Genomic DNA, 27,687 nt, shown 5'->3' on the forward strand with positions numbered 1-27,687 from the left:
ATTAAGTCATTGAACCATTAGATCAAACTAGATGTCTGTTAAGCACCATTCATAAACAACTAGTGATGTCAACACCTAATGCAATTGTCATAACATACCCTATTTGACCACAAATGTTTGTACAAATAACTACAAAAAAGAATGTGTGTTTAATAGTTAATCTTCTGCATACACCAAAGGTCTAACACACCTTGCATATCTGACACTTAAGAAATGCATTCACATGTGAAGGCATACAAAGTCAGTAAGGATTTGACAAAACCCTGACACAATGTCAACATATGCTTGTGAAGTGCCTAAGACATGTGAAGAAAAACTCTCTCCAATTAAAAGACTCCCCTGCTGTAATATGTCCGCATTCAATAGAATTCAAATAGAAATCCTCACCCAACCCCTCCCAGAAATACATCCTGTGTTCACATGAATTCACTGATGTCTATTGGATGTTTTTCCCATGAGGATGGACAATTCCAGACTATCTTAAAGGTCAAGAGACCAGAATGGATCACCCTTCACTGGTCCTTGTGCTGGAAGGGCAGCTTTCTACGGTCCTTGCCAGCGTTCCTCTTTCTCTTTTTGCTGAGGAAGTTCTCCAGCTTGCCGCTCCTCTTCAGCTCGTTATACTTGTCGGCCAGTTCCAGCTTCTTCTTGTCGGCTAGAAGGGGGTAATTACACAAACCAATGTCAGTAAGATAAAATGGAAAACTACATTTCAAATAAATATAAATGCACTTACATTTCTTGAGGAAGTATGGTTTCAGGCCCTGTCCAGCCATTTCTCTCTGTTTCCTCTTGAACTCCAGCTCCTTCTCCCTCTGTTCTTCACGGCTCTTCCTAGCCCTCTCCTGGTTCTCCTGAAGCCACGAAACAGGACCAAAATGAAGTGGATAGCAATAGCACCCTTCATCTCGTTAGTAGCAGCACTAGAACAACTGTGTATGGTGGAAATCTCACCATTCTCTTCAAGAGGAACTGCAGTTTCTCCTTCTGGTTGGCCATCTTTGTTTTGTTTATTCTCTTCTGTACGACCTATGGAGCACAGAATTAAAACATTTTAAATGTGTTCTACTCATAGTGGTGTTGTGCCATCCCTGAAGGAAATCAGAACAGAAAAGAACGCAGAGAAATCACAACAATGAAAGTTGTACTTGGTAGTTAACTTACGTCTTTCTCACGTTGCTTAATGTCATTGATGAACTTGTAGGTTTTCTCAAAGATCTCAGGTTTGTATTCGCCCGATAGGTCATCGAACCGAGGGTCTCTGGACACCTGGATGTGAAAAAAAAAAGATGTATAAAAAAATAATATACGAAACCGTGGCCTGACGAGAACCCGCACACAGTGTTAACTATGGACTGGGCTCAAAGGTTCTTACCGCTTTCTTTACAGGAATGACTTGTCTAAGGTAAGGGGCAGGTCTTTTGGCTGATATCTCCATGGGCCTGGTGAATACACCGCAATTAAGAGTTGTCTGAGACAAAGCATTAAAATCTCAACACCATGCACATGGAGTTAACCATTACTTGCTAATATAAAATGTTATACATTACCTATTTTTATTCAAACGTTTCTTTTTCTGAATGGGTTGTTTGCCCTTGGTGGTGCCATATGCTATTTCATTGTATACCTTTGTTCCAACTTTATTTTGAAGTGTCATTATGTCTTCGAAGGACATTGTGGAAAGCTCTGAAAGATACATTTTAAACATACTCAATGCCAGCATGAAATTATCTCAAAGTATTTTTTCCTCCATTGAAGGGCCAGGTAAGAAGGTATTGCACTGTCTTACTTACTAAGACTTACAGACACCAACCTTTTTTTATGTCATTTTCAGTATCTACTTTGCCCTCTCTGTCATCGCTTTCTGAATGTGCACTGTCTTCATCAGCATCCTTTAAGTTTTCTTCTTTTTCTTCATCCTCCTCTTCATCTTCATCACCATCTGACTCCTCGTCATTCTCACTGCAATCATCCTCTTCAAACACTTTTCCACTTAAATCCTCTTCTCTTTCACGTACTGACTCGTTCTCCTCGTCATTGGTGACAACAGAGTTTTTCTTACTCAGCAGAGTAAAATTTCTCTCCATTTCCAATTCAGAGTCTTCATCACTAATGTTAGAGGCAGCACTTAACTGAACTTTGGCCTTCGTAGTCATCTTATGTGAACTGGAGTTAACTGTTGAATCATGCTTGGTCTTAATTGTTGATTTCTTGTAAAGAGAGGTCATATTAAGCTGCAAAAAGAAATAAAGAGATCGACACACAGCCCATGCACAAATAGTGGAGACAGTATGACAACTGGTGAGGTTGCTAAATCTGAAATGTTGTGCACTTGTTCATTCAGTTACTCACTCTGAGCTAGCTAGCATCAACTGATATCACAACAATTTACGATCCTGCTGTATCTAATATATCTAATCTAACATGCTAATTCGATTGTTAATTTGGTAGACTAGCTAGCTAGATTCCATGTACCTTTAATGCTAGGAAGCCCACGGTTTTAGCTATCATCGTAGCAGTACTAGCTATGTTGGCTAGCGTCGTTCCATAACAAGCTAGCTAGGCTAGCCTAGCTATCTTTCTGCACAAAACACGTAGGCTAAGGATAGCGTGATAATAATAAACAGGTATCTGAGTGTATCGAAGGACGAAATACATTTTGAATACACTTACGTTCGAGCCGGCAAATCTTTACTCGACAACACGACAACACGTCAACTAGCTACACGTGGCTTCGACCAGCTGTGGAAAACATTTACCTACAGTGTGTGTGCTTGCTATTGTATACGCTAGGGGGCAGCAAGGTTTCATCATTCTTATTGGACTGAAGTGGACCTAAAATACGTGTATGCAGTGTAGGCTAATGCACCAGTATAATTTACAGATTAGTATTAATTTTGACCACTGTGAATACTTTCATGACTAGACATATATTTTTTATTTCACAATCCAATTTGAATCCTCATAAGGATATACAAGAGTTTCGCATTGGCAGTAATCTTGTTTAAATGTAATACCATTGTGTCAATTGAGGATCTGGATTTTATATAGTGTCAGTTAGCTAAGAGGAGAGAGAGTTACACCAGACAGGAGTAACACTATAATGACGAGATCAAACACTGAAATTATGGTTTGTTGCAAAGTGTCATTGAGGCATGAAGGTCAGATAGCTTGTTTTTTATAGTGACCACAGAGAAAACACAATAATAAGACACAGCAGCTGGTATACAGAATATCTGGCTGATGAATACTAAAGTCCTTGTTTCATCCTTATGGTCTTTACAGCTTCCTTCCTGGTCTAAGCACAGGGCATAGGGAACACGAATAGTGTAAAAAGACATGCCTACAATACTACAGTACACTGTCATCATTATGAATCAATATGGTAATATAAAAAACCAGACAGTGATATGAAGATAACAGTATTCTGATATGAATGGCTAACGAGAACAATGAGAAGAAGGAAGGCACAACAACTTCCAAGTTGAATCCTCCAAGGCTCATTTTTAGCCAGCACAGAACCTGTCAAAACCTGTCTTGTCCAATGTTCATGTGTTTATACTTGGATTTATAAAGATATTTGGTCAAATTTACTTTGGACATTGGTAAGGGACTAGGTAATATGATTATGGGTAACCCTTTATACTAAGGTTACATTAACTACCATGTAAACTACCTAAAAATACCTAGTGCAACAATATTGTAGTTACAGAGGAGCTGCTATGTCGTTACACTTAATTCCGGTTTATAGGTACAAGTTATTACGAGGCCTCTATTTATTTAATTGTGATGAAAGGGACATAATATGGGAGTGGACAATATATACTTGCTGTATGCAAATGTGTGTAGGCTATATTATTGGAAACCAATCAACAAAACGAAACAAATATTGTCCAGAATCCATCAAATGTACTGCATTTTGCATGAAAAAGGTAAAATCATAACATGGCCAAGTCAAGCCTGCCAAATAATTACTTAGTATTGTGACTATGTAAATATCTCTCACTGTGTAGTGTGTTTCAACCTTTTTTAAAGACCCCGTCAAACATGTGCTTTTGTTATGTTTATGTCCCCTAAAGTGTCTGACCATGACTATACTGACTTGTATCTGTGTAAAGTTTGCCACAAGAGAGGTAAGTGACAATCAACTATGTAGACATATCCAACATTTTGAGCAATTTACCTCAGAAAAGAAGAATAAGCTAATGACGGACAACTAGCAAATTGGACCCAGGAAAGGAGCTTACGGGAAAAGCATAACCACCTTCATTGTCATTGTGTGCACAGTATGAGTACATACTTTGGCTTTTTACTATTGAGCCAATGAAAGGCTGTTAGCATCTAATCATATAAATCAATCAGATGCCTCTCGCCCTTTGCAGGCAGCACTTCCGCTGGATGTTCTCGATGGAGGGTAGCTGGGTACCGGGCCATCCGGTCAGAGACTGAGCAATTGCCATAGAACACCAAGATACATTGTCAGAATGCTCTCAAAGTTCACAAGGATCTGAGCAGATAGGTGCACTTTCCTCAGTCTTCCCGGTAAACATATTGTGCATTCTTTATATATGTGTTGAGGGTCCAGAGATGTGAACACGCAGAAACTTGAAGCTGGTCACACGCTCAACCTCCGCCCCTTCGTTGTGGATGAGGTTGTGGGCATGGTTCTTCTTCGTCCGTCGGTGGTCCAAGATGATCTCATTGGTCTGGGTGTTGAGGTCAAGCTTGTTGTCAGCGCACAACATTAGCTGGTGCTGGACCTTCTCCCTGTAGGCCGTCTCATTGTTGTTTTTGCTCAGGCCATTTACACTCCATCAAATCTCCTATGGATACTGAGTTCCTGCTCCAACCCATGGAAGCCTCAGGGGTTACTCTTCAGACCTTACCCCTCTGGCGAGTCTTGACCTCCAGATCAAGAACCTTCCGGCTGATGTCATCACCACCAACCTGGTTGTGTAGCTTGTTGCAGGCCCTGACAGCTCGCTTTGAGCCTCCCTTATTAACATTCTTTGGCGGTTCATGTGAAGGTGCCGGGTGCAAGCATATGCGGCTGCATGACTCCTTGGTGAACTGTCTGTGTCGACCAGCCATGTATGTCAAATGCACCAATGAAGTGAGTAACAGTGGCAATCACAATGAACAACGTATGATGTCATACCCTTACCAGTATCAAACTGTGGTGCTGTTACCAGTTTGACTTGAGTTGTATTGGTTGTTTTCACAAAATTAAATGAATTATGAATTAATAAAAAATTACATAAAGTATGTAAAAAAAGATAGCCAATTACATTTCAATACCTTTGACACACTCAAGACCAAAATTAGTACTTTGCTTACCTCCTGCTATGATAATGCAAGTGTGTTTCACAACCAGAGACTGTGGATAAATTGCATGAATCATGGAAGTGTGTGTGAAGTCTTTGTTCTCGCTATCAGGGTAACAGGAGCTGACATGATATGAGAAAGAGATGAGCTACAGCCATAGGAATTTTAATTCATGTAGCCAGAGCAGGGCAACAGTGAAGTGTTGAAAAGGTGGTGGATATTTCTCAATTTGGGATTAACAAACTACAATTGTCTTAAATTCTCATAGAAAACAGATTGACATGCTCAGTACTAAGGGTGTATGTTTTAAATTATATTATCTTCTTACCTAAAGTCCACAACCTGTTCTATCCTACTATTTCTTGAAAAGCAGTTGTTTGATATCACTCTCTCTATTCCCCAAAACAATTTTTATATATAATTTTGGCTGTTGAAGAATACCTAAATTCCCTGGCAATTAGCAAAACAACATATTCAGCTGGCATTTTTATACCATGGATATGTGCAGGTGATGTCACAATGCAACCCGACCCATAGATAGGACACCTGGTTCAAATCAAGTGAGAGCTTGAAGCCTTAGTAAGCACAATGTGTTTCCCATGCTTGTCTGCAAATGTTTGGATAGAGACTGTGGAACTAAAGATACTGTTACAAGCAATATATCGACATTTTATTTAGTTAAAACATAATGTTTACTGAATACACTAGCACTAGTCAAATATTTTGCTTGAACAAATGAAATAAAACGTTTTAAGTGTCCAGATATAGACAGCGTGTGGGGTAAAGAGGGCAATACAGTAACAAAGAGAAAGAGAGCAGTCTGTGCAGAAGTGAGGTCCAGAGGTGCTGCATATTTGTTGTTCTTGTAAAAAGCATGACCTCATTGTCCAGCTGTGAACAGGCAAAGCCAGAGCAAGAGAGAGGGGGAGATAAAGAGCCCTCACCCCTCTGTAACTCAATAGTGCTATCAGAGCGGCTTCTTGTTTGGGGAGGAAGTTTTTACAGCCCCCAGTTTACAACCCTCACTCACTCTACCCAGCCCTTGACAGAAAACGATGACCTCACTCGTCTTTAATGAAACTCCCTCCTCCCTGTTTCCCTCCATTCTCTCTCTCTCTCTCTCTCTCTCTCTCTCTCTCTCTCTCTCTCTCTCTCTCTCTCTCTCTCTCTTCTCTCTCAGAGAGTCAGCCAGGCAAGGAGCCAGACACTTTCCTTTTTGCAGTTCTACACTCTTCTCTTTATCGACAGTGTAGCTCAGAGGAGGCACTCCTCCCTCTTCTCTTCTCACATTGATTTCCTTGATGTTGCCCAGGCATTCTGAGCACATTTCATAGCTTTGGCAGACAAGTCAACTAGACGGCTTTTCGTTTTCCTGGTCCGATGACTACAGGTTCTGTTTGCTCCTATGATTCTGAAGATTTCTCTTTCTGACTCTGGATGTTTCAGTCAGTAAGGGTCAGATTCGGTTAATTGTATCATTTTCCATTCCCAACACGGAATGTCAGCATAGATACCGTACAGGAGGAACCATGTCAGAAGGAGTTGTGAGGAAAATCCAACCATTCACCATTGGGACCAGGCTGTCCATCCCATCTGAACATAAATGCCATGATTTCACAGACACCTACCTCCCAAGGGACGAGATTCAAAACTACGAAAGCGACCAAGCGGCTCTTTACATGGGTCAGCCGCAGAGAGGGCTGGTGACCGCCAAACCTGCTTGTGTGGCCGACCAGGTCAACAGTTTGGATGCCCAGGATGAGAGAGCAGAGGAGGATAGAAACTCTATTTCATCCCCAGTCTGTTCAAGGTCTATCAGAAAGATAGCCATCTGCAGCAATGCTGAAGCCATCTCTGTGTCGCCCTGTGATTGCGACAGGGATACATCAGTCAAAGCAGCGGTCAACCGTAGCAACAGCAACAGTGTTGATCCTAATCAAGCATCCATGGGAGTAAACTTGAGGAAAATATCTGATCCTCAGTTGAAGGTAACCTTAAATGATAGTTCTCTAACCTGCTTGTCTTTTTTTCTCTCATCTTGGATTTCTCATGTAGACCCTAGCCAGCATCTGTTTGCAAAACTATTCCTTTCATTCGTTTTGTTGAGTTTGAACAAGAAACTGTCAACTTTTAAGCAACATGGTGCTGATGACAATTAGTTTCCTTGACTTTTTAAAAATGCCTTGCCATTTGTTTACTTCAAAGGACATCAAAGGGTATCAGAGCACAAAACCTATGACTTAATTACATCCACACTCATGTGTGACATCATGTTTTTGCCTTTCTTCTCAGTCTAGTATGTAATGCACCCATTACATAACTCTTGTTTTTCTCTAACCAAGTAGCAATTACAGAATACGTGGTTAAAGACTGACTGACTAACCACTTAAAAATCCTTTCTTTGGATGATTTCCACACAAGCTAGCAACACAGCAACATATTTATTAAAAACGATATGAAATTAACATTACTTGTGTGCATTGTTCCAGCTTGAAACCCAATATGATGTATATGTTGTTACCCTGGTGTGGCATCGTCCATGCTCAAAACTCAAGCAATGATGTCATTAAGCAAAGCAAGGCCACGTTTCAAATGATCTGCTTATTTCCACAGAAACTACTCACAAGTTCCGTAATTGAAGGGCCTGTGTAGTCAAAATAGTCATTAGGCAGGTTGCCTTTGTGGAGAATAATTCCAAACACAATTTGTACCTATGAATAAGGGGCTTGCCAGAGGAACAGATGCTAAACAGATTGTTTCGGTAATCGTGGTGTACTTCTGGATCTAACAGCATTCGTTCAGTCAAATATATCTACATTGTTAATAATTTGACGCCAGAACAGCATCTGCAAGTGATTGATTGAATATCACAAACTTATATCATACAAACTCAAAATCTGTTTATTTTAAGGAAAGATTTTTTTCCAATATTAGTATCAGTAAGAGCAAGAATGAAGACAATGTACAGTAGTAGTATTTGTCAAGCAAAAATGACATTAGACAACAAGCAACAGTATTTTAGTATCACCTTTCTCTCTACTCTCTGTCGCTATGGATAAGAGCGTCTGCTAAATGACTAAATGTACTCTGTGTGCAGGCAAATGGGAGGGGAGAAAAAATTACTTGAACAGCAAAAAGAGGAGCAATTATTTGAAGATGAGGTCATGGTTTTGGCTCTTTTTCTCCTCAATTCAGTATTGTATAGATGGTTTGAGCAGCACAGAGCCTGCCTTATCTAAGGGCCTTTAAAGTCACAAGTTACAATATAAAGGTTACTGTACATACCCAGTACACAGACAACACAATCTATAAGACACCTGATTTTATATAGCAGTTAGATTTAAATGCAGATTCAAACTATCTGTGATGATGTTAAACATGTTTACTTTTGAGACTTCTTACAGGGAACTATATCAGCTATTTAAACCCTTTGTGGGCTAGTGGGCTATGTAAGCTGGGTCTCAAACATAACGGGGGGCAATATAGAAATTGACAGTAAGGTTCACGCCATATTCTCGATGGTAATGCAATGGAGAGCTTGCAAATTTACAACATTGTGCAAAGGCCAGCATATTGTGCTTGCTGAACAGACAACATTCATATGAATTGCAGACATAGTAGATTTTTTTTTTTTTATGATTTACAAAATGGAAAAGTACCAGTGACAGTGTCTTTATGTATACATTTTTACTTCTGTACTGAAATTGTGAAATTACAGCAAAAATTAAGTACTGTACATAATGTGCCAGCAAACCAACATCTGTCCTAGATGGAAACCAGGTCTAGAAAGTTTCTGATATCATGGTAAACATGGTGGTCTATATGATTTAACTACACAGGGTGATGTAAGAGGTCTTGAAAAGATAATATGCATCAGTCCAAATTTTTTGCAATGAGGTCATCGGGACAGAATGCTTGTCCACAGTGCAGACTGATACGGAGTGGTTCCACAAGGTTACAGTTATGAAATCACAAAAACACACACAAACACATTTCTTGGCCGCACAAATGCAGGAATAATGAATCTCATTTTGTGTATAGCACACAAGTACAGTAATTGTCAAATTTCTCTTGACAATTTGGAGGACAGCTGTAATGTTTAAGGTACACTTCCGGAGGTATGTTTGGAGGCTATTAAATTAAGCATTACAAAACTAGATTTTTTAGCTCTCCTTTCAGACGATGCTCCACCGAGAATTTCAAGAATGTTGTGTAATGCAATAAAAACAAGCAGACAAATAATGTATGCAATGACGTGTTAAAAAATGTGTTTGACCTAAAGTAATGTTTTCCAGAAATGTACTGCAGTTCGACTTAGTATGTGTTTCATAACTAAACGTGTTTTAATGACAAATCCATTGACAAGTGCCCTTTTGCTTGCTTGTGCTCTGCTGTCCAGATGTGTGTATGTTTAGGCTTGAATGTGGACCGCTGCAACTCTCACAACTGTTTAGTTAACCGAACACTTCCAGACTGAAGCATTAGTCAATAAAAGATAAAGGGAGGAGAGGAAGGGTAAAATGCCATGGTATATTAACCAAATTGGGCTCTCATTGTGAAGTGAACTCAGGTCTCTGGCTCTGAAGGTGCTTTATATGCACAACTTTTCATATTTATAATATCCCAAGAGTGGCTGTTATCGTGCAATACCTCATTGTACTGCACCAAACTAGACATGGCCTTTCTAACAGTGCTTAATTACACAGATACAGTGTGATTTTCATAGTATATTTTCCATTCCGCAGCACCTACCAATAAACCAAGAGGATACAGTTAGCATTTAAGTCATATGTACATACATACATACGTACATACATACATACATACATACATACATACATACATACATACATACATACATACATACATACAGTATACTAACAGCTAATCTTGTAAGCAACTACCAATATTTTTTGGGGGGTGTTTTAATGGCTGTCTGTACAGGTAGACACGTGGTTCAAGAAAAACCTGGAGTATGGATGCAACATATTGAGATCTCCGTCCCAGGACTCAGAGGACACGTTACCCACACAACAGCGAGATCTCAAAGACATCGAAAACTCCCTCATCCAGCTGACAAGAAGTCTGGATGTGAATCAGGTTTATGTTTACCTATCCAAAATCACACCTCACAGATGTTACTGGCTTCCCACATTGCATATACCTGAAAAGGTTACTATTTGTATGTTAAAAGAGGGGCATGTTCCAGTTATGTTTTTTTAAAGCTATGTTTATTTTGTAATTGTTTCTGTAGGATGAAAAAAAATGCAGAGCAACATATGTGGACACAGACCAACTACGAGACAAGCAGGAGAAAATTGGACAAAGAGAGAGAAAACATATTCCCTCTAGAGAGAAGACCATTACACAAACGTGGGTCCTGTTTGCAACAGTTACAGTAAAGTATAGTTTTTAGAAAAATGCATCTAACATAAAATGCAGATAAACATAGACTACTTTTGAAAATGTGCAGCATTGTCATCTTTCTTCTTGGTTCACAATTTTTTACTATGGTTTGTACAATAGTGTCTGTGGCTTATCTATGAAGTTATACATTTGCATTTGTAAACATTTCAGACTTACATTTAGTCATTTAGCAGACGCTCTTATCCAGAGCAACTTAAAGTAAGTACAGGGACATTCCCCCGAGGCAAGTAGGGTGAAGTGCCTTGCCCAAGGACACAACGTCATTTGGCAGAGCCAGGAATCGAACCGATAACCTTCAGATTACTAGCCCGACTCCCTAACCGCTCAGCCACCTGACTCCACTTGTAAACATAGGTTTCGACTAAAAACCTTGGATTGTAAAATCCGTTACTGACTTTTGTGTTTTTTTATGTCTTTTTTGTATCCTAGATGGCTGAGGTTACAGGCACTCTTAAGAAACTACCACCAAGACCTCAAGCTGGCTCTTGATGTCTCCTCATTCTACCAACAAGCAGATAACATCATCTGTGCCATGCATGGGAAGGTAAAACAGCATAGCAGATAGCGCCCCCTCCAAAATAATATATTGCACCTGTAACATCCATATGTGATAAGAACTTAAACAATGTGATATGAAATAGTATTGCATAATTATATGATATATTTCCGGTTTATGTGAGGAAAATATTGGATTAACCTAACCTTCGTCTCAATATAGAGAGGTCACCTCTCTGGGTCGAAGGATCAAAGAAACAGCGGATACACAGAAGTCAAAGATATCGAGAGTCAAATTATGGTATGTATTGCTAAAAAAGCAGAACCTCTGATATTTAATACGTATATCGAAATCTGCTGAATCTAGAACCTAAACAGCGACGTTAAACCATGGAATTAAACGCTTCGCTGGACTAGTAATCAACAGACCTCCTCGTAGACATTTTTTAAGGGGTTTCCCCTAACTGTTGAAAAAGACCTCTGTGACTATGTACTATGTAATACTTCTGTGTTCCGTCTAACCAAGGTCTTCCGTTTTTAAGAGAGTGGGTCCTTTTCCAAGCCAGTAAAAATCCAATCCAAATGAATTGTGTCATTTCCTTCCACGGCCTCTTTGCCCCTCCTTTCGACCACGCTTTCTCCAGATGCTGGATGAGACTGTTTCGCGGCTGTCCGACCTACACCCTACCCTAGCTGCCAGAGTGACACGGAAGCAGGCCGAAGTACAGGAGAGTTGGGGCCTTCTCCAAGAGGAAAGCAGGTAAACAGAATATCCAAACATTTAGCATGTTACCAACGTTCTGAGAATGTGAACCCTGTTGGCTCCACTTTAATGACACATCCTTGTTAACCTCCATGAGTCTTATGCTAAACTTCTGAAAACGTTCTTACAATGTGTTTTTTGGAATTGTGTATTTCTGGAATATGGAATATTTATTAAATGATATGGGCAGCATCCTCAGTTTTTGTTTATTGGAAGAGGAGAGAAATTAGAAGTGTTTAATTTCACTAATAGGTCAATGTACGACTTAAATCAGTTGAAACAGGTGGATTGGTGCTTGACTGAAATTACACCCATGTGTGGTTTTCCCTTCTTTGCTTAAACTATGACCTCAGGACCAGGCTACTTACCCTGGGCCTGTTCTTCCCACTGTAGCAAATCACTAACATGTGGAAATTCTGGGCATAAAAACACAACAGAGCTAACCATGGCTACAGAACTTTGGTATGATTCGGCAGCACTTCAAAACTATCTTGTTGTTTATGAATACAAGTCAATATTTTACGTACAAGTCAAAGCATTCACATCACCTAAATAATCTAGATGAACTCATGGAAAATTACATCCAGATGACCAGGACTCTAAATGAATGGAAAACATATTCTGCAAGTAAGATAATGTATTTTTATTAACACTGTTGTTGTGCAAGACTGGTTTTGGCATTGCTCAGACAATACCATTAATGGCAACTGTTGCTGACACATTACATTGCCCTAATAAGCCACTGAAACTTTCTGAGAGCTAATGCAGAATAAATAATGGTCATAGAATCAAAATGGAGAAATTCATATTTGACATTCTCACCATGTTTTTCACATGACGAAGCGCTAGTTTAATCTTATTAGAGAAAAAAACTGACCGTACACCAAAATCAGATATGGATGAATATAGGAAAATACATTTTGGTGGAGTTTATATGATCAAGCTGCCCCTAATTTATACTCCAGATGTTTGCAGAGGGCCTCATAAGTATGGTATGGCACAGTGGCCAGAGAGAGATGGATGTAGCTTATGAACAGAAGGACACTGGTCAGTTCCCAAGTCAGTCATTTCTTTATGGGTCATTTGAGTCATGCACTTAATATGCTGGGGCAGTATCCAGCAGCAAAGAAGGTTGGTGTTAGGTAATGTAGAGTCCTCAGCACTCTTTGATTCTTTAGGAAGACAAAGGAATTACGGTATTTTGTATATGGTATATCATATTGAGATTTTATGATATCAATTATAAAAAAATAAAAAAAGATCCTTTATTTAAACAGGAAAACATTTGAGATCGAATACAAATTTCCCTCTGAATACAGATTTTTTACTTGAAATACAGATACCCTATAAAACAAAATATTAGGTTTAATATGTCTTGTTGTGGCTAGTGGTCCAATATCACTGTCCACCATTTTCCTTTTTTATAACAAACTTTGGCAACACTTCATTTTAGATATCTATACCCCAAACAATATTGACTCCAAACACTACAGCACTCCTTTTTTTGACACCTCCAAGTTGTCCACTCCCTGTCCTATAATTCCTTTTGAAAACAAAAGCATTTCCTGAAACCATGACCTCACCGCTTCAGAGGAGTATGACATAATCTTTTTGGAACTGGCCAACAACCACTCAGTCACCCCCTAAAGACAAAGACTGTCTGTTGAGATTGTCATTGTTGCGTAACATGTCATTAGCTAATTTAATATATCTCAGAGCACAGTACATCCTTTATGTCTGAGACACAGCCTAGGCAGATGTTTATGAACGTGTTAAAAGTGCTAAGTGTTGGAGTGTAAAGTAGTTTCAATTTTTTTGTCAAACTACAGTATATAACTGTAGAACTGAAGATCAAAAGCAGTAGTTTAGCTTTTGTACTTTGCAATATTTTGTACAACAGATCGTACAACATTATTTCTTCACCAAGATGTTAGACTGAAGAGCTTCAACTTGAACTGCAAGACAGACTTTATGAATTTATAAATATTGTCCTTTGATGACAATGAACAGGTCTATATATGAAACTAAATGGTATACAACATAATAATAATATGAAAACTTTCACAGGAGGAATTTAACATACATGTCAAACCTCTAGCACATTCATAACAATCCTTAACAACATCCATATGAACTTTTTTAAAACACTAAGCATTGGTTCCTGAATAATTTTTCCAGTGGTCATTTTACTTCATTCAGTCTGCAGAGTTGTTTGCATTTTTAACCTAACAATTTTTATTCACCTGAACATTCTCATCTGCAGGAACATGAAACCAGACCAGTCAACTACCCATACCATAGGCCTCTCTTGTAATGACATTGGTTCTTCGACTCAAACGAGAGAAGTGCAAAGTACTGAGGAACATGAAGCCCACAAAATTATGGGAAAGAACATCAAGGAGGAACAGAACCGCCTGAAAGAATTTCAAGTTAGAAACTTCTCTTTCTGACTTCAAATTACTTTATTACCAATACATATACATTTATTAGTAAAATAGGTTAGGAATTGCACACATATTACTTCCCTATTTGCACATGATGAAGGATATGATATTCTTTATAGGTGATGCAAGTCTTTGAAATCCATGATAAGTCAACGCCTGGTGAAAAAAACAGAAGTCCTCACAACAACTATACCTACGCTACATGTGACTGCACTAGTAATTTAGATGGTCAAATAGGAGAACAACTTTCAAGAGAAAGGTATTTTTATTACATTTTTTCATATTGCTGTGGCAGAAAACCTAGGACAGAAATGAAAATATAGAGTTTGTCTACAGAAAGGAACACACAGCCCATTCAAGCACATGTCCTCAGAGGCACCGACCTGAGCTTGGGATCCTTTTACAGGACTCTACAACATCAGCTGATAAGGTACCTGCCAAAAATTATGCAAATCTCTCAAACAGTTGTGACTCTTGGATGTCATAGTGAGCTGTGCTATTATACAAGTAATTAATAATGTAAAAGCACTTATTTCTAAAATATATTCTGCGTTAACTGTTGAAATATGTTTTATGCAAACCATTCTTGATCCATGAGGGTCATGACAGACTTTTCCATGGTTACCATGTTTACTGCAGCAGTTTTGTATTGTTAATAGGAAACTTTTGTTACCTGGAGAAATTAAATCAGTGATGAGATAATGCTCATTTCCTTTTCTTTTCATTTCCGCTTAAGACACTCTTATGGTTGAAAGACAACGTTGCTATGGACCTTCCCCATCAAAACACTGATGGTCTAGATGCGGAGATGATAAAAAAACAGACAGAAACTATTAACAAAGTTGACGCAATCTCCAAGAGGCCTAAGTTTTTTCAATCCAAGAGTGTAAGTAGACTCATCTTGCCTGGCCATAATGTAAAAGTGTCATGAAAGTAGTTACATGTTTATTTTCAGATACCATTTCCTAAAACACACTGCTAAATGTGAGTTAGTCAATTACAACTTGTAGTATTTGAAATGCAAGATGATTGTGGAATTTGATTGAAGTTGACAATTTGGAATGTGTTAGTTTAGTAGGTATTTTAACTGTTTTCAAATTATGCACATTTTGGTTTTTAACAGGAGGAGGCATTTGAATTCCATACTCAGCATCAAAGTAACGTGGACATGAAGGACCGCCTTCGGCAGGTTGAGAAGTTGTGGGAAGTGCTTAGAAGAGCGAGCATGATTGACACAGACAGCTTTGACATACACAACTTAAAGGTAAATATTTCCTTTGAAAGTTTACTGACTTTACAGGTTTAACACACACACACATATACATACACTACCGTTCAAAAGTTTGGGGTCACTTAAAAATGTCCTTATTTTTCAAAGGAAAGCACAGTTTTTTCGAATGAAGATAACGTTAAATTAATCAAAAATACACTATACATTGTTAATGTGGTAAATGACTATTCTAGGTGGAAACGTCTGGTTTTTAATAGAGGCCCATTTCCAGCAACTATTACTGTATGTGTTCGAATGGTACATTGTGTTTGCTAATTGCCTTAGAAGACTAATGGATGATTAGAAAGATTAGAATTAGAATGACAAAGGTCTGCATGGTTGTAATTGTTGCAAATGGAGCATTATTTGACGAAGTTTGAATAACAAAATTTATATTTCAAATAAAAATAATTATTTCTAATAATAATAATTAACCTTGTAAATGTCTTGACTATATTTTCTATTCATTTTGAAAGTTATTTGATAAATAAAAGTGTGAGTTTTCATGGAAAACACGAAATTGTCTGGGTGACCCCAAACTTTTGAACGGTAGTGTATATGTACAGTCGCTTCTGGAATTATTGGCACCCCTGGCAAAGATTAGGAAAAAGTGAATAACAAATATCATCTTTTTGTTATTCAGCTTAATGTCACATTGGTAAAAATGCAAACAATCCAACTTTCAATTGAAGTAATTTATTTTGAGAAAAATTCATTCATTAAGAAATAATAATTTTTTGTGAAACCACGTGTGCCACAATTATTGGCACCCCTACATTTAATGCTTTGTACAAGCTCTCATTGTCAATAAAACAGCATCACGTTTTCTCCTTAACGTCTATTAAGGTTGGAGAATACCGAGCTAGGAGTCTGAGAGCATTCCTCTGTACATAATTTCTCCAGCTCATCCATCAGGGGACTGAGATGGTTATGGAGGAATACAGTTTTTGTGTTCAGTTAAACATTTTTATATGAATTTGGACGTGTTTAGGATCATAGTCCTGCTAAAAGGTCCAATGACAACCCAGGTTTATATTTTCCTTCAATGGAAAAAACTTCACCGTGGGGATCAGGATATTTTTGGTATAACTATTCTTCTTTTTATGCCAAACCCACCATTGGAGAAAAAGGCCTTTCCCATCATCTCACCACAAACAAAAGCAACTGGTGTTTGCTAGACACTACTGGAACTTTGACCTGAACAGTGTTCTATGGTCATATTAAACAAAATTTTGCATTTTGTCAACAAACACTCAAGGTGAGTTTGGCATAAAAAGAAGGATGGTTATACCAAAAATATCCTGATCCCCACAGTGAAGTATGCTGCAGGGTCTGTGACGTTGTGTGGCTGTTTTTCCTCCAAAGGTCCTGGAAACCTTATCAGAGTACATGGAATCATGAAATCCATAACATACTAGGACATGTTTAATCTGAATATGGCTGCCCATTGAAGGAAAAAACTAGGTTGTCATTGGATCTTTTAGCACAGTTAACAGATCTAAATTCACACAAAAATGGTTAATTGAACACAAAAACAGTATTCTGCCATAGCCATCTCAGTCCCCTGATCTATGAGCTGCGCTGACGAGTAGAGTGCACAAGGGAGGACCTAGGACCCTGGATGATCTGGAGAGATTCTGTAAAGAGGAATGCCTCTCAGACTCCTTGCTCTGTATTCTCAAACCTTAATTGATGTTAAGGAGAAGACTTAGTGCGGTTTTATGGTCAAAAGAAGGTTGTACCCTTACATTAAATGTAAGGGTGCCAATAACTGTGGCACACATGGTTTCTCAAAAAAGAAAATGATTGATGACAGATTTATTTCTCAAAATGAATTTACTTCAATTGAAGGTTGAATTGTTCTCATTTTTGCCAGTGGTGCCAATAATTCCGAAGGTGACTAGGTGGTATGTAGCCGGTGTAGATCGGTTAAACTCACTCTTCAGGTATCTATACAGGCCACCCGCACCAGCGGGTTGCTGGCTTTTCATTGGCGTAGCTGGTAGTAGTCGCACATGAGATGTCGAAGGTGGCGGGTTCGTTCCTGGTTGCGGGCGAAGATCGCCAAGTGTACCTTGGCGTGGCTGTGTCTGTTACATGGATAAGGAAATATGAGTTTTATCTTTTGTTTATTTCATTTCACAAAGATACAATTTGGTTATATCTGGTTAAATGATCTGTGTATTTGATAAACTGGCTAATTTTACTGTTATGTGTGGTACCTTCTGAATTTTCTAGATTTTCTCTGCAGATGAGTAAAGAAGAGACACAAGTAGTTAAAAAAAAAATATTTCTTGAGGACAGATTTCTTTCCTCAGACTTAAATTAAAAGTTAGACTGTTCAAAAACGTTCATGACACGTGAAATGAATCTTAAATCTTATAACCCTTTTTACTCATCTTTACCAGGAGTGCTAAGAAGTCCAGAGTTGACTGTATATAATAGTATATGTTGAGTTTTGAACACACAATACACATTACACAGCATGGATTCTAAATTAAATACCTTTAAATTCTTCATAAAAGCTAATCTGATTTTATCACCTCCATTTTGGGTCCTGGAAAGATAACATTTTTGTTTCATTAGGAAGGGCTGCTAAATGACGAAATGAAATGAAGGGCATGGATATATGTCAGAGCACTTCAGTATAGGGTTGTGATAAAATGTATACTGTAACTTATTCTGTATACAGTACCAATTATCCCACAATCATATTTTTATTGATGGAAAAAACTCAGGACACATGGAAAGATCAACTTGAGCCATGTCTGTCAGGGTGCCAAGAACCAGTGGATGATGTGAAGCCCTGCATCATCCCAGGTGTCAAAAGCCTTTCAGCAACCTTGGAGGATTGTAAAACTGGGATGATGACAGAACTGCAGAGATGCCTCGAACAAGACAAATTCAATGGCATATGTACTGTAAGTCCACACCTAATTAGCATTACCTAGATTTGGATCTTCATACAAACATGTGACTAACCTTGTGGCTGTACATGTGACTACCAGGACTGCACTTGGCCAAAAGATTAGCCATTGAGATGAAGAAGCTAAATTAACATGAATCTGGATGTTAATATAATTATTTAGGGGAAATAATTCTACATTTTGCCCAATTGCCTCTCAAATAAGAATGACCAAAAACTAGTTCAAGTACCCTAGGTAAGACAAAATATCATAAAACAAAAATGACAAGTCTTTTAAGCTGTTTTTTAAATGATGGCAGATCCCTAATAAGTCAACGAGTGATGCTGAAGATGTGGGTAACCCTATGGAGGAGTTACTTGGGGTTCTGGAGGACCTCAGTGAAGCAATGAATGAAAGAGAACACTCCCTCTATCAACATCCAGAACTAATATGCCAGGTACAATAGCTCACTGTACACACAGTTTTTCTATTAGTTTTGCTCATGTACATTTATCAAACCTTTTATAACTTTTCTGCTTTAAATAGTTTTGTGCATTGTGTTTTACCTGCATCACCTGTGTGTCTCCCTGTGTGTGCCCTGGATAAAATATTTTTTGTACATATGAGAATCAACCCTGTGTATTACAACATCTACAGCCCTGTGTATTTTATTTTACAGTTTTGTTTACAGGTGTAGTTATTTTAAATGTTTTATCTTCCCTGCTGTAATGTTGCAATTTCCACTAAAAAATTAATAAAGTACCTAGCTATCTACCTTCCTGTTTGTATTGATAAATTAAAGGAAATATTTGACACACAAACAGTAGTATTTATTAATGATGTGAAAATTGACCTATTAAGGTTCCTTAACTTAAATAGCATTTCTGAAACCTTCCAATGTCCTGTCTCCTCTTCTAGAATTCTACACAGACCCTGCACATCAACCAACTTCTGTCCAGGTGTGCAGAACTTAGTATGGACATTTTGGACGCCGAGACTGATATGGCGGTTCGTTGTGAACCTGATAACTCTGGACTGGAAGGACTTCAGGAACAACAGGAGGAATTGGAGGTTAGAATTGTAACCTCAACAGTTATTGTTAGCTTTTCCCCTCTTCAAATTCTAACATACAGTGTGAATAATCTGCTTTTGAGAAAAGGTTGGTTATTTCAGAATTGTGACAATTGTAAACTGTGTATTTTGTCAAAACCAACTCAATGTCATTGCTCAAGACAAATGGGACTTGAACAAATAAAAAAGACATGACAGATTATAAGTAACATACTTATTTTAAAAAAGCTTCCCAGAGACACAAAAACTGAAACTTTCCAAATCTGAACCCAATTTTAAGTGAGTGTTAATGAAATGTTTAGGTTCAATTGTGTAAGTCAAAGTTATATTTTCTATTTTAGATGGGCTATCGGATTATCAAAGAAGAGGTGGAGGAGATGAATAGACTGACCTCCCACGTACAGGCTGTCTTATCTGAGAAAGCAATAGGTACGTGGGAAGATGTCCAGACCACCCTGCAATCTTTGGAGGAGCTTACCAGGACCATGGCAGAGAACCAAAGCCGTCTTCAACAATTTAGTGAACTGCAAGACTTTTTGAGAACCTACCTAGCTATAATGTGAGTAATGCAGAAAGAAGAGTGTCATGAATTCCACGTGAGACCTTGTTAAGCCATTATAGAACAATCTGTGTGCTGGCTAGGTTGGCCAAATGTGTATGTTCTGAAGGTATTTGTGGCATCTGCGTATGGCACCTTCTGCATTTTCATGTGGCTGTTGTATTTCTCTATCTGTTTTGGAGAGTTAAACAGAAAATAACAGGAATTTGAGCCTATAAATAATTAATCAGATCTATTGGAACAAGTGGAACAAATCTACAGAGCCACCAACCAATTGCATGTTTCTGTCTTGATTGTCTCCATTCCAGTTCCTGGACCGATGAAACGTGCACTTGTATATTCTCCGATACTTTGGCAAATAAGAGTAAACTTCATGAGTTGACAAAGTCATCTGAACTAGACCTCAAAATCCAACAGAAGTTTGAAGAGTTTGATGCATTTGCTGGAGCCGGGCAGAAGCTTATAACAGAGGGGCACCACCTGACAAACATTGTGAGTTACTTAAGGGGAAAGATGAAATACCAATATTTGATAATGATCTCCGACATCTTATAAGATCTTATAACTTCACAGAGTGGTCTGAATTCCGACATGCAGTTGGCTACCTTTAGGTCTTGTCTCAGAAATACATGTTAGGCCTACCCAATAGGAAGGAGATGGAAATCATGGCCCAAAATGTTTTTCCTACAGATAAATGAGAAAACTGATGAATTGCAAAGTATGCTGGGGTGGATGATGGCGCACTGGAAGGTGAAGAAAGACCAGTTGAATCAGGAGAAACCTGAAGAACTAATAAAGGATACTTCTCTACCTGGCACATGGATACTATCGACACGTCAGCCCCAGGTAGAGTGTTCAATCTGTACTGATAAAGCAGCAACAGTGGAAATAGATTAGTCCTGTTTTTTATCCTCTTTCAGATTCTGAATATGCTTCTTGGTTGTAATTTGCAGTGTCCTCCTCCTGGGATAGACATCAGTAAACATTCCAAAAGCTTGCTCTCAAAACATAGGCAGGGTGCTGCAAAGATCCACATTGATGGACCCAAAGCGGAACCAGAGAGCAGTCATCAAGGACAAAGTGTCAATGTCTCTAAGTACATTTCTCACCAGGGCTCTGTAGACGTGGTAGCGGTATCACCCAGTCTTGTTCTTGAGGATCCCCATACTGCTATTACACCTCTAGGGGGCAGCATCAACCTCATCCTCAGTTTTGACCAACCAACACCAGTCCCCAGTCAGCCACAGGGTTCTCAAGAGCAGAAAGAGCCATTTGAAACTGTGCACAGGGTCAGTATCCATTTTCCAGCTTAATGCTATTCATATTTTAACATGCATTTGAACACAAACAATGCTGTAGATCATTACAATAGTCCTTGTGACAGACCAACGCTATTGCCCGTCTTGTACTGTTGTTATTTACATGATAGTTTATGTTACGATTAACCTGGTTGGAGAACTGTTCCTAAATGAGTAGGATAACTATTAGAGAAATTAAGTGTCAATATTTTTTTCTAAATAACTCATACTCAGTAAATGTTGAGCCAATGCTGCTGCAGCTGGCTATAAGAACACTTCTAACTCACGGGATATATAGAAAAACTTCACCATATGTTGATATAGTTCACATTTGTATATCATGGTATGCACAGGTACTAAAGTAGTTTTGAATACCAGTATTTATCGAATGGGCCGATAGCATGTTTTTTATTACTTTCATCTGTTGCAGGTGAGCACCTATTTGCAGGTAACAGATGGAAACAAAGTGACAAGTCTAGTGAACAAAGAAGTTAAATCAGAAACAACTGCAGGGACAACCCTTCAGTCAGCCAGCCATCAAATTAGCTCAACCACTGCAACATACATACCAAAACTCAGCACTGTTGCACTCCCTTCCATAACCAAGACCAGGTCCAACTCCATTCTTAGCCTGAACGGGGCAATGAAGAGAAGGAAAAAAACAACACACAGACACACTGTCACTGGTGTCGTCGGAATGAACAAGCTGGATTGGACGTTCACTGTGCCTACTGATGCCCCACACAGAGCCAACACCTGGCCCCTTGAGGCAAAGCATGAAGAGCATGCTACCCCTAAAAGTCCAGTCAATACAGAACTTCAGCTGTATATAAAAAATAATTCAGTTGTCACCATTGCAGATACCAAATCTTCACGGACATCAAACGTTCCTTCTTTCCAAGTGCAATGTGTCAAGCCCTCTAAATTTACAGATGGACATGAAAGGAGCCCATACACCATCGCTCTAGGGTCGATGTTGAGTTTGGACTTGCCTAAGAATTGGGAGCACAAGTCAGACATGAGTTACATAGACAACACAATTCAGAGTGGACACACTGACGTGAAGTTTGATAGTCCCAAGAATCAGCTGTTGAATTCATACAGACTGCCATGTTTAACTAGTGTATCGTCTAAAATCATTGACCTCCAGACTGTCACCCACAGTCTAGAGGAGGAACCAGAGAAGAAGGATGTGGAAAACATCAACTCAGAAACTGTCTCTGTTCAGTGTCTGCTTCCCCTTGCGAAGGATTTACAGTGTGACCACAGCATGAGCATGACAAGTCTTGAGAGTTCTGTTACGCTCAAAGAAATCCCCACCGACTCCACTTGCGTTAAAGAGGAAACTGAGGAGGACCTTGGCGAACAAGAAGTCCGATATGAGTCTCATGAACAATGCACTGAACTCAACCGCTTCCCCATCATTATTTCACATGATCACCCTTGTGAATCACACAATCCCCACAAATGTTTAAGCGTTCATACAAAGATCCGGGACCTGAATGGCCACATATACCGTCCGTTTACAAAGACCCAGTTCACTAGTCAAAGTGACCTTATTGTTCAGGAAGTCATGGGCTTTACTACTGGTTCTGGAGTTTTCAAGAGCCAGGGTGTAAACAGATCTGAGGAGCTCATTGTCTGCACTGAGGAAAACTGTTGCGTGTGTTCTGAACATCTTGTGTCCAGCACCGCCCTGGGAAAGGAAACCTCACCCAGCAGCTCTACGGGAAGAGCATCAGATCCCGTCCATCCAGACCACTGGCAGTTCGAGGAGGAGGAAGAGGAACTGCAGGATATCTGGAGTGGCACGGACAGGGAAAGGAGTCCGTACAGCGTTCCACAGATGTGAGGTGCGAGCTTAGAATGGTGTAGTTCAGAGTGAGGGTGCTGTTTTTTCTATTGTTGCATAGAGCAGTGACAAGAATAATCTCAAAGTACACATTGAAAAAAAAGTCATGCATTTTTATTTAAGACATAAAGTAAGTGTGGTGAAAAATGCCCTTTGGCCAACAGAATATAAAAAACAACAACGATTTATATTTAATACTTGTTAAATATGTTTTTTAAGGTGAGTGCAGTTCAGGATGTACACATATTGTATAATTATGTTGTAGTCATTTAATGAGAACATTTAAAAAAATAAAATTTTAACATGCATGAATACAAATTTACATGAGGGGACATACGATAAGGGATGCAAACATACGTTAAAAAATACTTTAGTTTCAAGCATACATACAGAATGTAATTGTAATCCTAAATATCATATTACACACCAGATTACTCAATGGTAGTTCAAGACGACACTGAACATGGAGTAAGGCGGAAAACTGGTATCTTTTCTTTTGAGTCACAAGCACCACTGGATATGTTTACATTTACATTTACATATTTAGCAGACGCTCTTATCCAGAGCGACTTACAGTAAGTACAGGGACATTCCCCCGAGGCAAGTAGGGTGAAGTGCCTTGCCCAAGGACACAACGTCAGTTGGCATGACCTGGAATCGAACTGGCAACCTTCGGATTACTAGCCCGATTCCCTCACCGCTCAGCCACCTGACTCCCTTATGTTGACAATTGCTTTAAATTGCTTTCTCTCTGTTGCACTTAATATAATTATTGCATGTACGTTTCTTTCTGATATTCCAACTGATCTGTCTTTTTAATTTACCATTCTATCAGTTTGTGGTGGTCATGAATCTTCTCTTTTTCCCCACCAGGAGACACTCATGCCTGCCTGCTGGAGAAACATGACCTCTGTCCTTGTCCATATTTCAGCCATTCAAATATAAATTTGAATATATACCTACACCGTCTTGGTGAATGGACATTGTGAAAAGGTGGAGAACATTCTCTTTCTCATGCTTACACCATGATAAAGAGCAATTTGTCATCACAGCAGGATTACATTTTATTGACCTATTATAACTTGTTGCAGGCATTTTGTAATTAATAGTTTTTTGTACAGCTGCCATGGTGTAGTTCTATTGCAAAACACAATAGTGCAGTAGGAAGTATTATTGATAGTGTTCAATAGATTTCTGATATAGAGTCATATCAGAAATCTATTGAATGTAATCATATGCCTTTTCCTCTCTTGGAATACTTTTCTGTGGATTCCAATAGCCAATACATGTAGAAATGTAGCAGCACTGACCTTCGCAGTTATTATTTGGCTACTGTCTCTTCGCAACATATCTGTTGACTAGCATTTGTCTGAATAGATGATGAGTCGAGATGACTCATGCTGCCCTGGAACTTTACCCTTGACACATTGAATCATCCATAATACTTGTCTGTAATTTTTATGACTATTCTTCGAACAATCTGTGTATGTAGCACAAAATATCATATCTTTTTTTAAAGTTCTGTATTTGCACTCAAAGAATCAAAAGTTAAAGCTATCTATTATAGTTTGCTGAAGATACATACACTTTTCACAAAAGACACATCTAAAGATATCAGTGCTGTCATTTTCAAGTCAATGCAACCTTGTCTGTTCTTTTAGGATAGAAAATAAAATAAACTTGTTGAAAAAAACATACACAATACTAAATCAATCAATATGGTACCGGTTCTTTTCACCCATCCAATATTCTTAGATTTGTTTTACAAACAGGCTACTCCCAAACTTAATGTAAACAGCACCTTTTTGATAATCATAATATCTCTCTTATTGAACACTACTGTTGTATGTGCTGTTGGTCCATGTAATTTCAGACACTGTCCAGTTAGGGACAGTGATGCACCACTTTAAAGTATCCTGATTAGATGACATAACATTAGACATGTTATTTTAAACTTAATTGACAAGAATAAAGTGAGAGTTCACTGATGCATACTTAATATAAATACTTAATTTATTTTTATTATTATAAAAGATTGATCTACACCGTGTATTTCATTGCTTTAGAAAGAGGGGAGATTGACGTTGAGAATAGCAAGTAACCACCCACTTCACGGTAGGTTTCTTGAAACGAATCAGTAGAGGGAAGAGGCGGGCCTTTAACCGGTGCTGCCAGCGCAACTCCACAGAAAGGGCTGAAAGAGAGCGACTGATACGTCGGCTGGAATACAGCGCTTGGTTTATTTGTTTATTAAAGTAGTCACTGATACTCAGTAGTCAGTTCTTTCTGCTGTGCAATGTCGTTCTTGAAGTAAATCGCTTTGGATGCTATGAGATTGGAGGTGGATCCGTTTGGAGGTATGACATCTTAACTTATCGGTTTGTTTAAGAAGTTGCCTGGCGTAGGGAAAACTTGCAGAGTATCTCTTTGTTTGACAAAACGTAGAGCGAGTTAAATTGCGTGTTGTGTCTTGGCATCAATATCTATCTTCAGCAATGATTTCCGTGTCTAGCCGCAAAAAAGATCATTGAGAAATCGAATCTACAACGGAGCTGTAACTTTTACAGCCAATTGGTGAGCAATAAGACTATATAGGACTATGTAAATTCGTATTTGATTTTATGGATGTCTGGATCATGAACAGAACGAAATGTTCTTAAATGCAAAGTTGTATTGATTAATATCTCGATTTGAATTATGCAGCAGTAAATTGGTTTGAGTTACAGGTTTGATACAAATCAACGGTAAATCCTGGTTGCCCTATTTTATACTAGTAAACAATGAGATGCCAAAAAGAAATGGTAGGCTACATAAACCTATGATTATACATTTCCTTTTGAATTAGTTGCCAATTAAATAATGCTAGAAAGCACTGCGCAGCGATTTCATATTGCAATAGCCTAAGCCATGGAAGCGAAACTGATAGAAAGTGGTTTGGTGTCTTTACCTCATGTTTGAAACATTGACAGTCCAGCTGTTACCTTCATCAGCCTGCTTGGGTTCCTTTCTAATTCGTGGTTATTTGTGCAATAGAAAACAGTACTTTTGATTCCAGACTGTTGGAGGAGCGGATACTAAGTGAATGCTTGGATCTTGCTGTTTTTTTAAAGATGTCAATCAGAATGAAGATATTCAATGTGGTTTATAAGCAATGGGAGATTGAATTTGACAGAACAGCTTTGAAATATCTATTTTCCCTACAATAGACCAAGTAGTGAAGGCAGCAAATGAGATGCCTGATTTTGAAACTGAATTTCTCTCATGCTTAATCTAGACACATACATGTAGTTATCCTTCATGTTTTGTTTTTACTGAATCAGAGTTATGAAACAGAATTTGATTTGTAATAAAGTACTGCATTTCAATCATAACATTTAAATTGCCTATCGACGAATAAAAGATGTACTGGGATTCTTAAACTCTTAAAATCCCCCCACTCGCTCAATTTGACTGAATTTCTCAAAACGTTTGGTCCATACCCTTCTCACATGGCTAAAATCAATAGCCTTTGTTGTGCCAAGCTCCCAAAACAAGCTTAAGGGTGATTTGCTCAGGAAGATTAGATTATTTTATCTGAGTTAGCAAAAGTGCCTGTCAGCACTCAGCCCTTCTCAATAGCACCCTTTAGGAGCTTTCAACGTTCCTTGTGAAGGAAAGCTAATTATAAGGAAGGGCCTTTTGTTTCAACTCCATTTTTAATCCCGGAATGCTGGACAGCTGAGACAAGCCATGCTGTCTGTAGATGTGATGGGAAAGAAGGCGAGAGTATTTTGCAACCGCATTAGGCTTTCTCAGAGCAGTCCACGGATCGACCGCGAGCCGGTGCCCAGTGGAGTCAGGCTTAATCCACTTATTCATATCTATATTCTCTCCTACCCCACCCATGACTGTTTAAGACAAATGTGTACTTACGGTAGGCTTAGTCGTTTGGGATGTTATGTTAGCCGGATCTGTCGTTTGCAGGTCAGGTTTCACTTCCTATCCTTCATATTCCATCCCCCTCGTAAGCATCTCCGGACTCCCAGGGGACATTAAGCAGACGCTGCGTGGTTCACTGCGAGTATCTTGCATGGCAGGGGGGAGATACAATCTTCATGATCCAAGATAACGGAAAGGAAATGCTTCCTGATGTGCCTCCACGTTCCTATGAAACAAGGTCACTAGCAGAGAGGGAACCTCTGATTGAATGTCAACAGGCCTTATGCTGTAGACTAAATACGATCTTATGTTCTACACATGGCCACTTTTAAGATGACGACACAGCGTGAGATGTTTGA

At 38.8% G+C, this 27,687-nt stretch overlaps 4 protein-coding genes across 7 annotated transcripts in view; 3 read left to right on the top strand and 1 right to left on the bottom strand.

Annotated features, from left to right (window-relative positions):
• Positions 1–128: 128 nt before the first annotated feature.
• Positions 129–27,331, bottom strand: rrp36 (ribosomal RNA processing 36). 2 transcript variants are annotated; one of them, XM_067259476.1, is made up of 8 exons: positions 27,323–27,331; positions 1,814–2,234; positions 1,551–1,686; positions 1,376–1,442; positions 1,165–1,269; positions 955–1,029; positions 737–854; positions 129–655 (listed from the first exon to the last, which is right to left on the bottom strand). In XM_067259476.1, the coding sequence occupies exons 2-8, from the start codon at positions 2,226–2,228 to the stop codon at positions 513–515; spliced, it is 1,059 nt and encodes a 352-aa protein (XP_067115577.1). In that variant the 5' UTR covers positions 2,229–2,234; positions 27,323–27,331; the 3' UTR covers positions 129–512. The 2 variants fall into 2 exon arrangements, with proteins under 2 accessions (XP_067115577.1, XP_067115576.1); XM_067259475.1 differs by lacking the exon at positions 27,323–27,331 and adding an exon at positions 2,674–2,753.
• Positions 10,868–19,590, top strand: LOC136965608 (uncharacterized). Its single transcript, XM_067259792.1, has 11 exons — positions 10,868–10,872; positions 11,182–11,296; positions 11,892–12,007; positions 14,274–14,439; positions 14,574–14,713; positions 14,791–14,884; positions 15,191–15,340; positions 15,578–15,718; positions 18,500–18,645; positions 18,950–19,087; positions 19,549–19,590. The coding sequence occupies exons 1-9, from the start codon at positions 10,868–10,870 to the stop codon at positions 18,524–18,526; spliced, it is 954 nt and encodes a 317-aa protein (XP_067115893.1). The 3' UTR covers positions 18,527–18,645; positions 18,950–19,087; positions 19,549–19,590.
• LOC136965609 (uncharacterized) lies at positions 18,995–22,848 on the top strand. The gene is made up of 8 exons (XM_067259793.1): positions 18,995–19,087; positions 19,549–19,701; positions 20,043–20,260; positions 20,569–20,752; positions 20,951–21,106; positions 21,214–21,549; positions 21,989–22,780; positions 22,828–22,848. The coding sequence occupies exons 1-8, from the start codon at positions 18,995–18,997 to the stop codon at positions 22,846–22,848; spliced, it is 1,953 nt and encodes a 650-aa protein (XP_067115894.1).
• The window catches only part of sipa1l2 (signal-induced proliferation-associated 1 like 2), a 64,334-nt gene continuing 62,314 nt past the window's right edge, over positions 25,668–27,687 (top strand). For all 3 annotated transcript variants that reach the window (XM_067259466.1, XM_067259469.1, XM_067259467.1), the window contains exon 1: positions 25,668–25,767. The gene's annotated coding sequence lies outside the window, so the exon portion shown is untranslated. The remainder of the gene's footprint in view (positions 25,768–27,687) is intronic.

Source organism: Osmerus mordax, chromosome 21 (assembly GCF_038355195.1).
Source record: "Osmerus mordax isolate fOsmMor3 chromosome 21, fOsmMor3.pri, whole genome shotgun sequence".
In the NCBI taxonomy this organism is placed as follows: Eukaryota; Metazoa; Chordata; class Actinopteri; order Osmeriformes; family Osmeridae; genus Osmerus; species Osmerus mordax.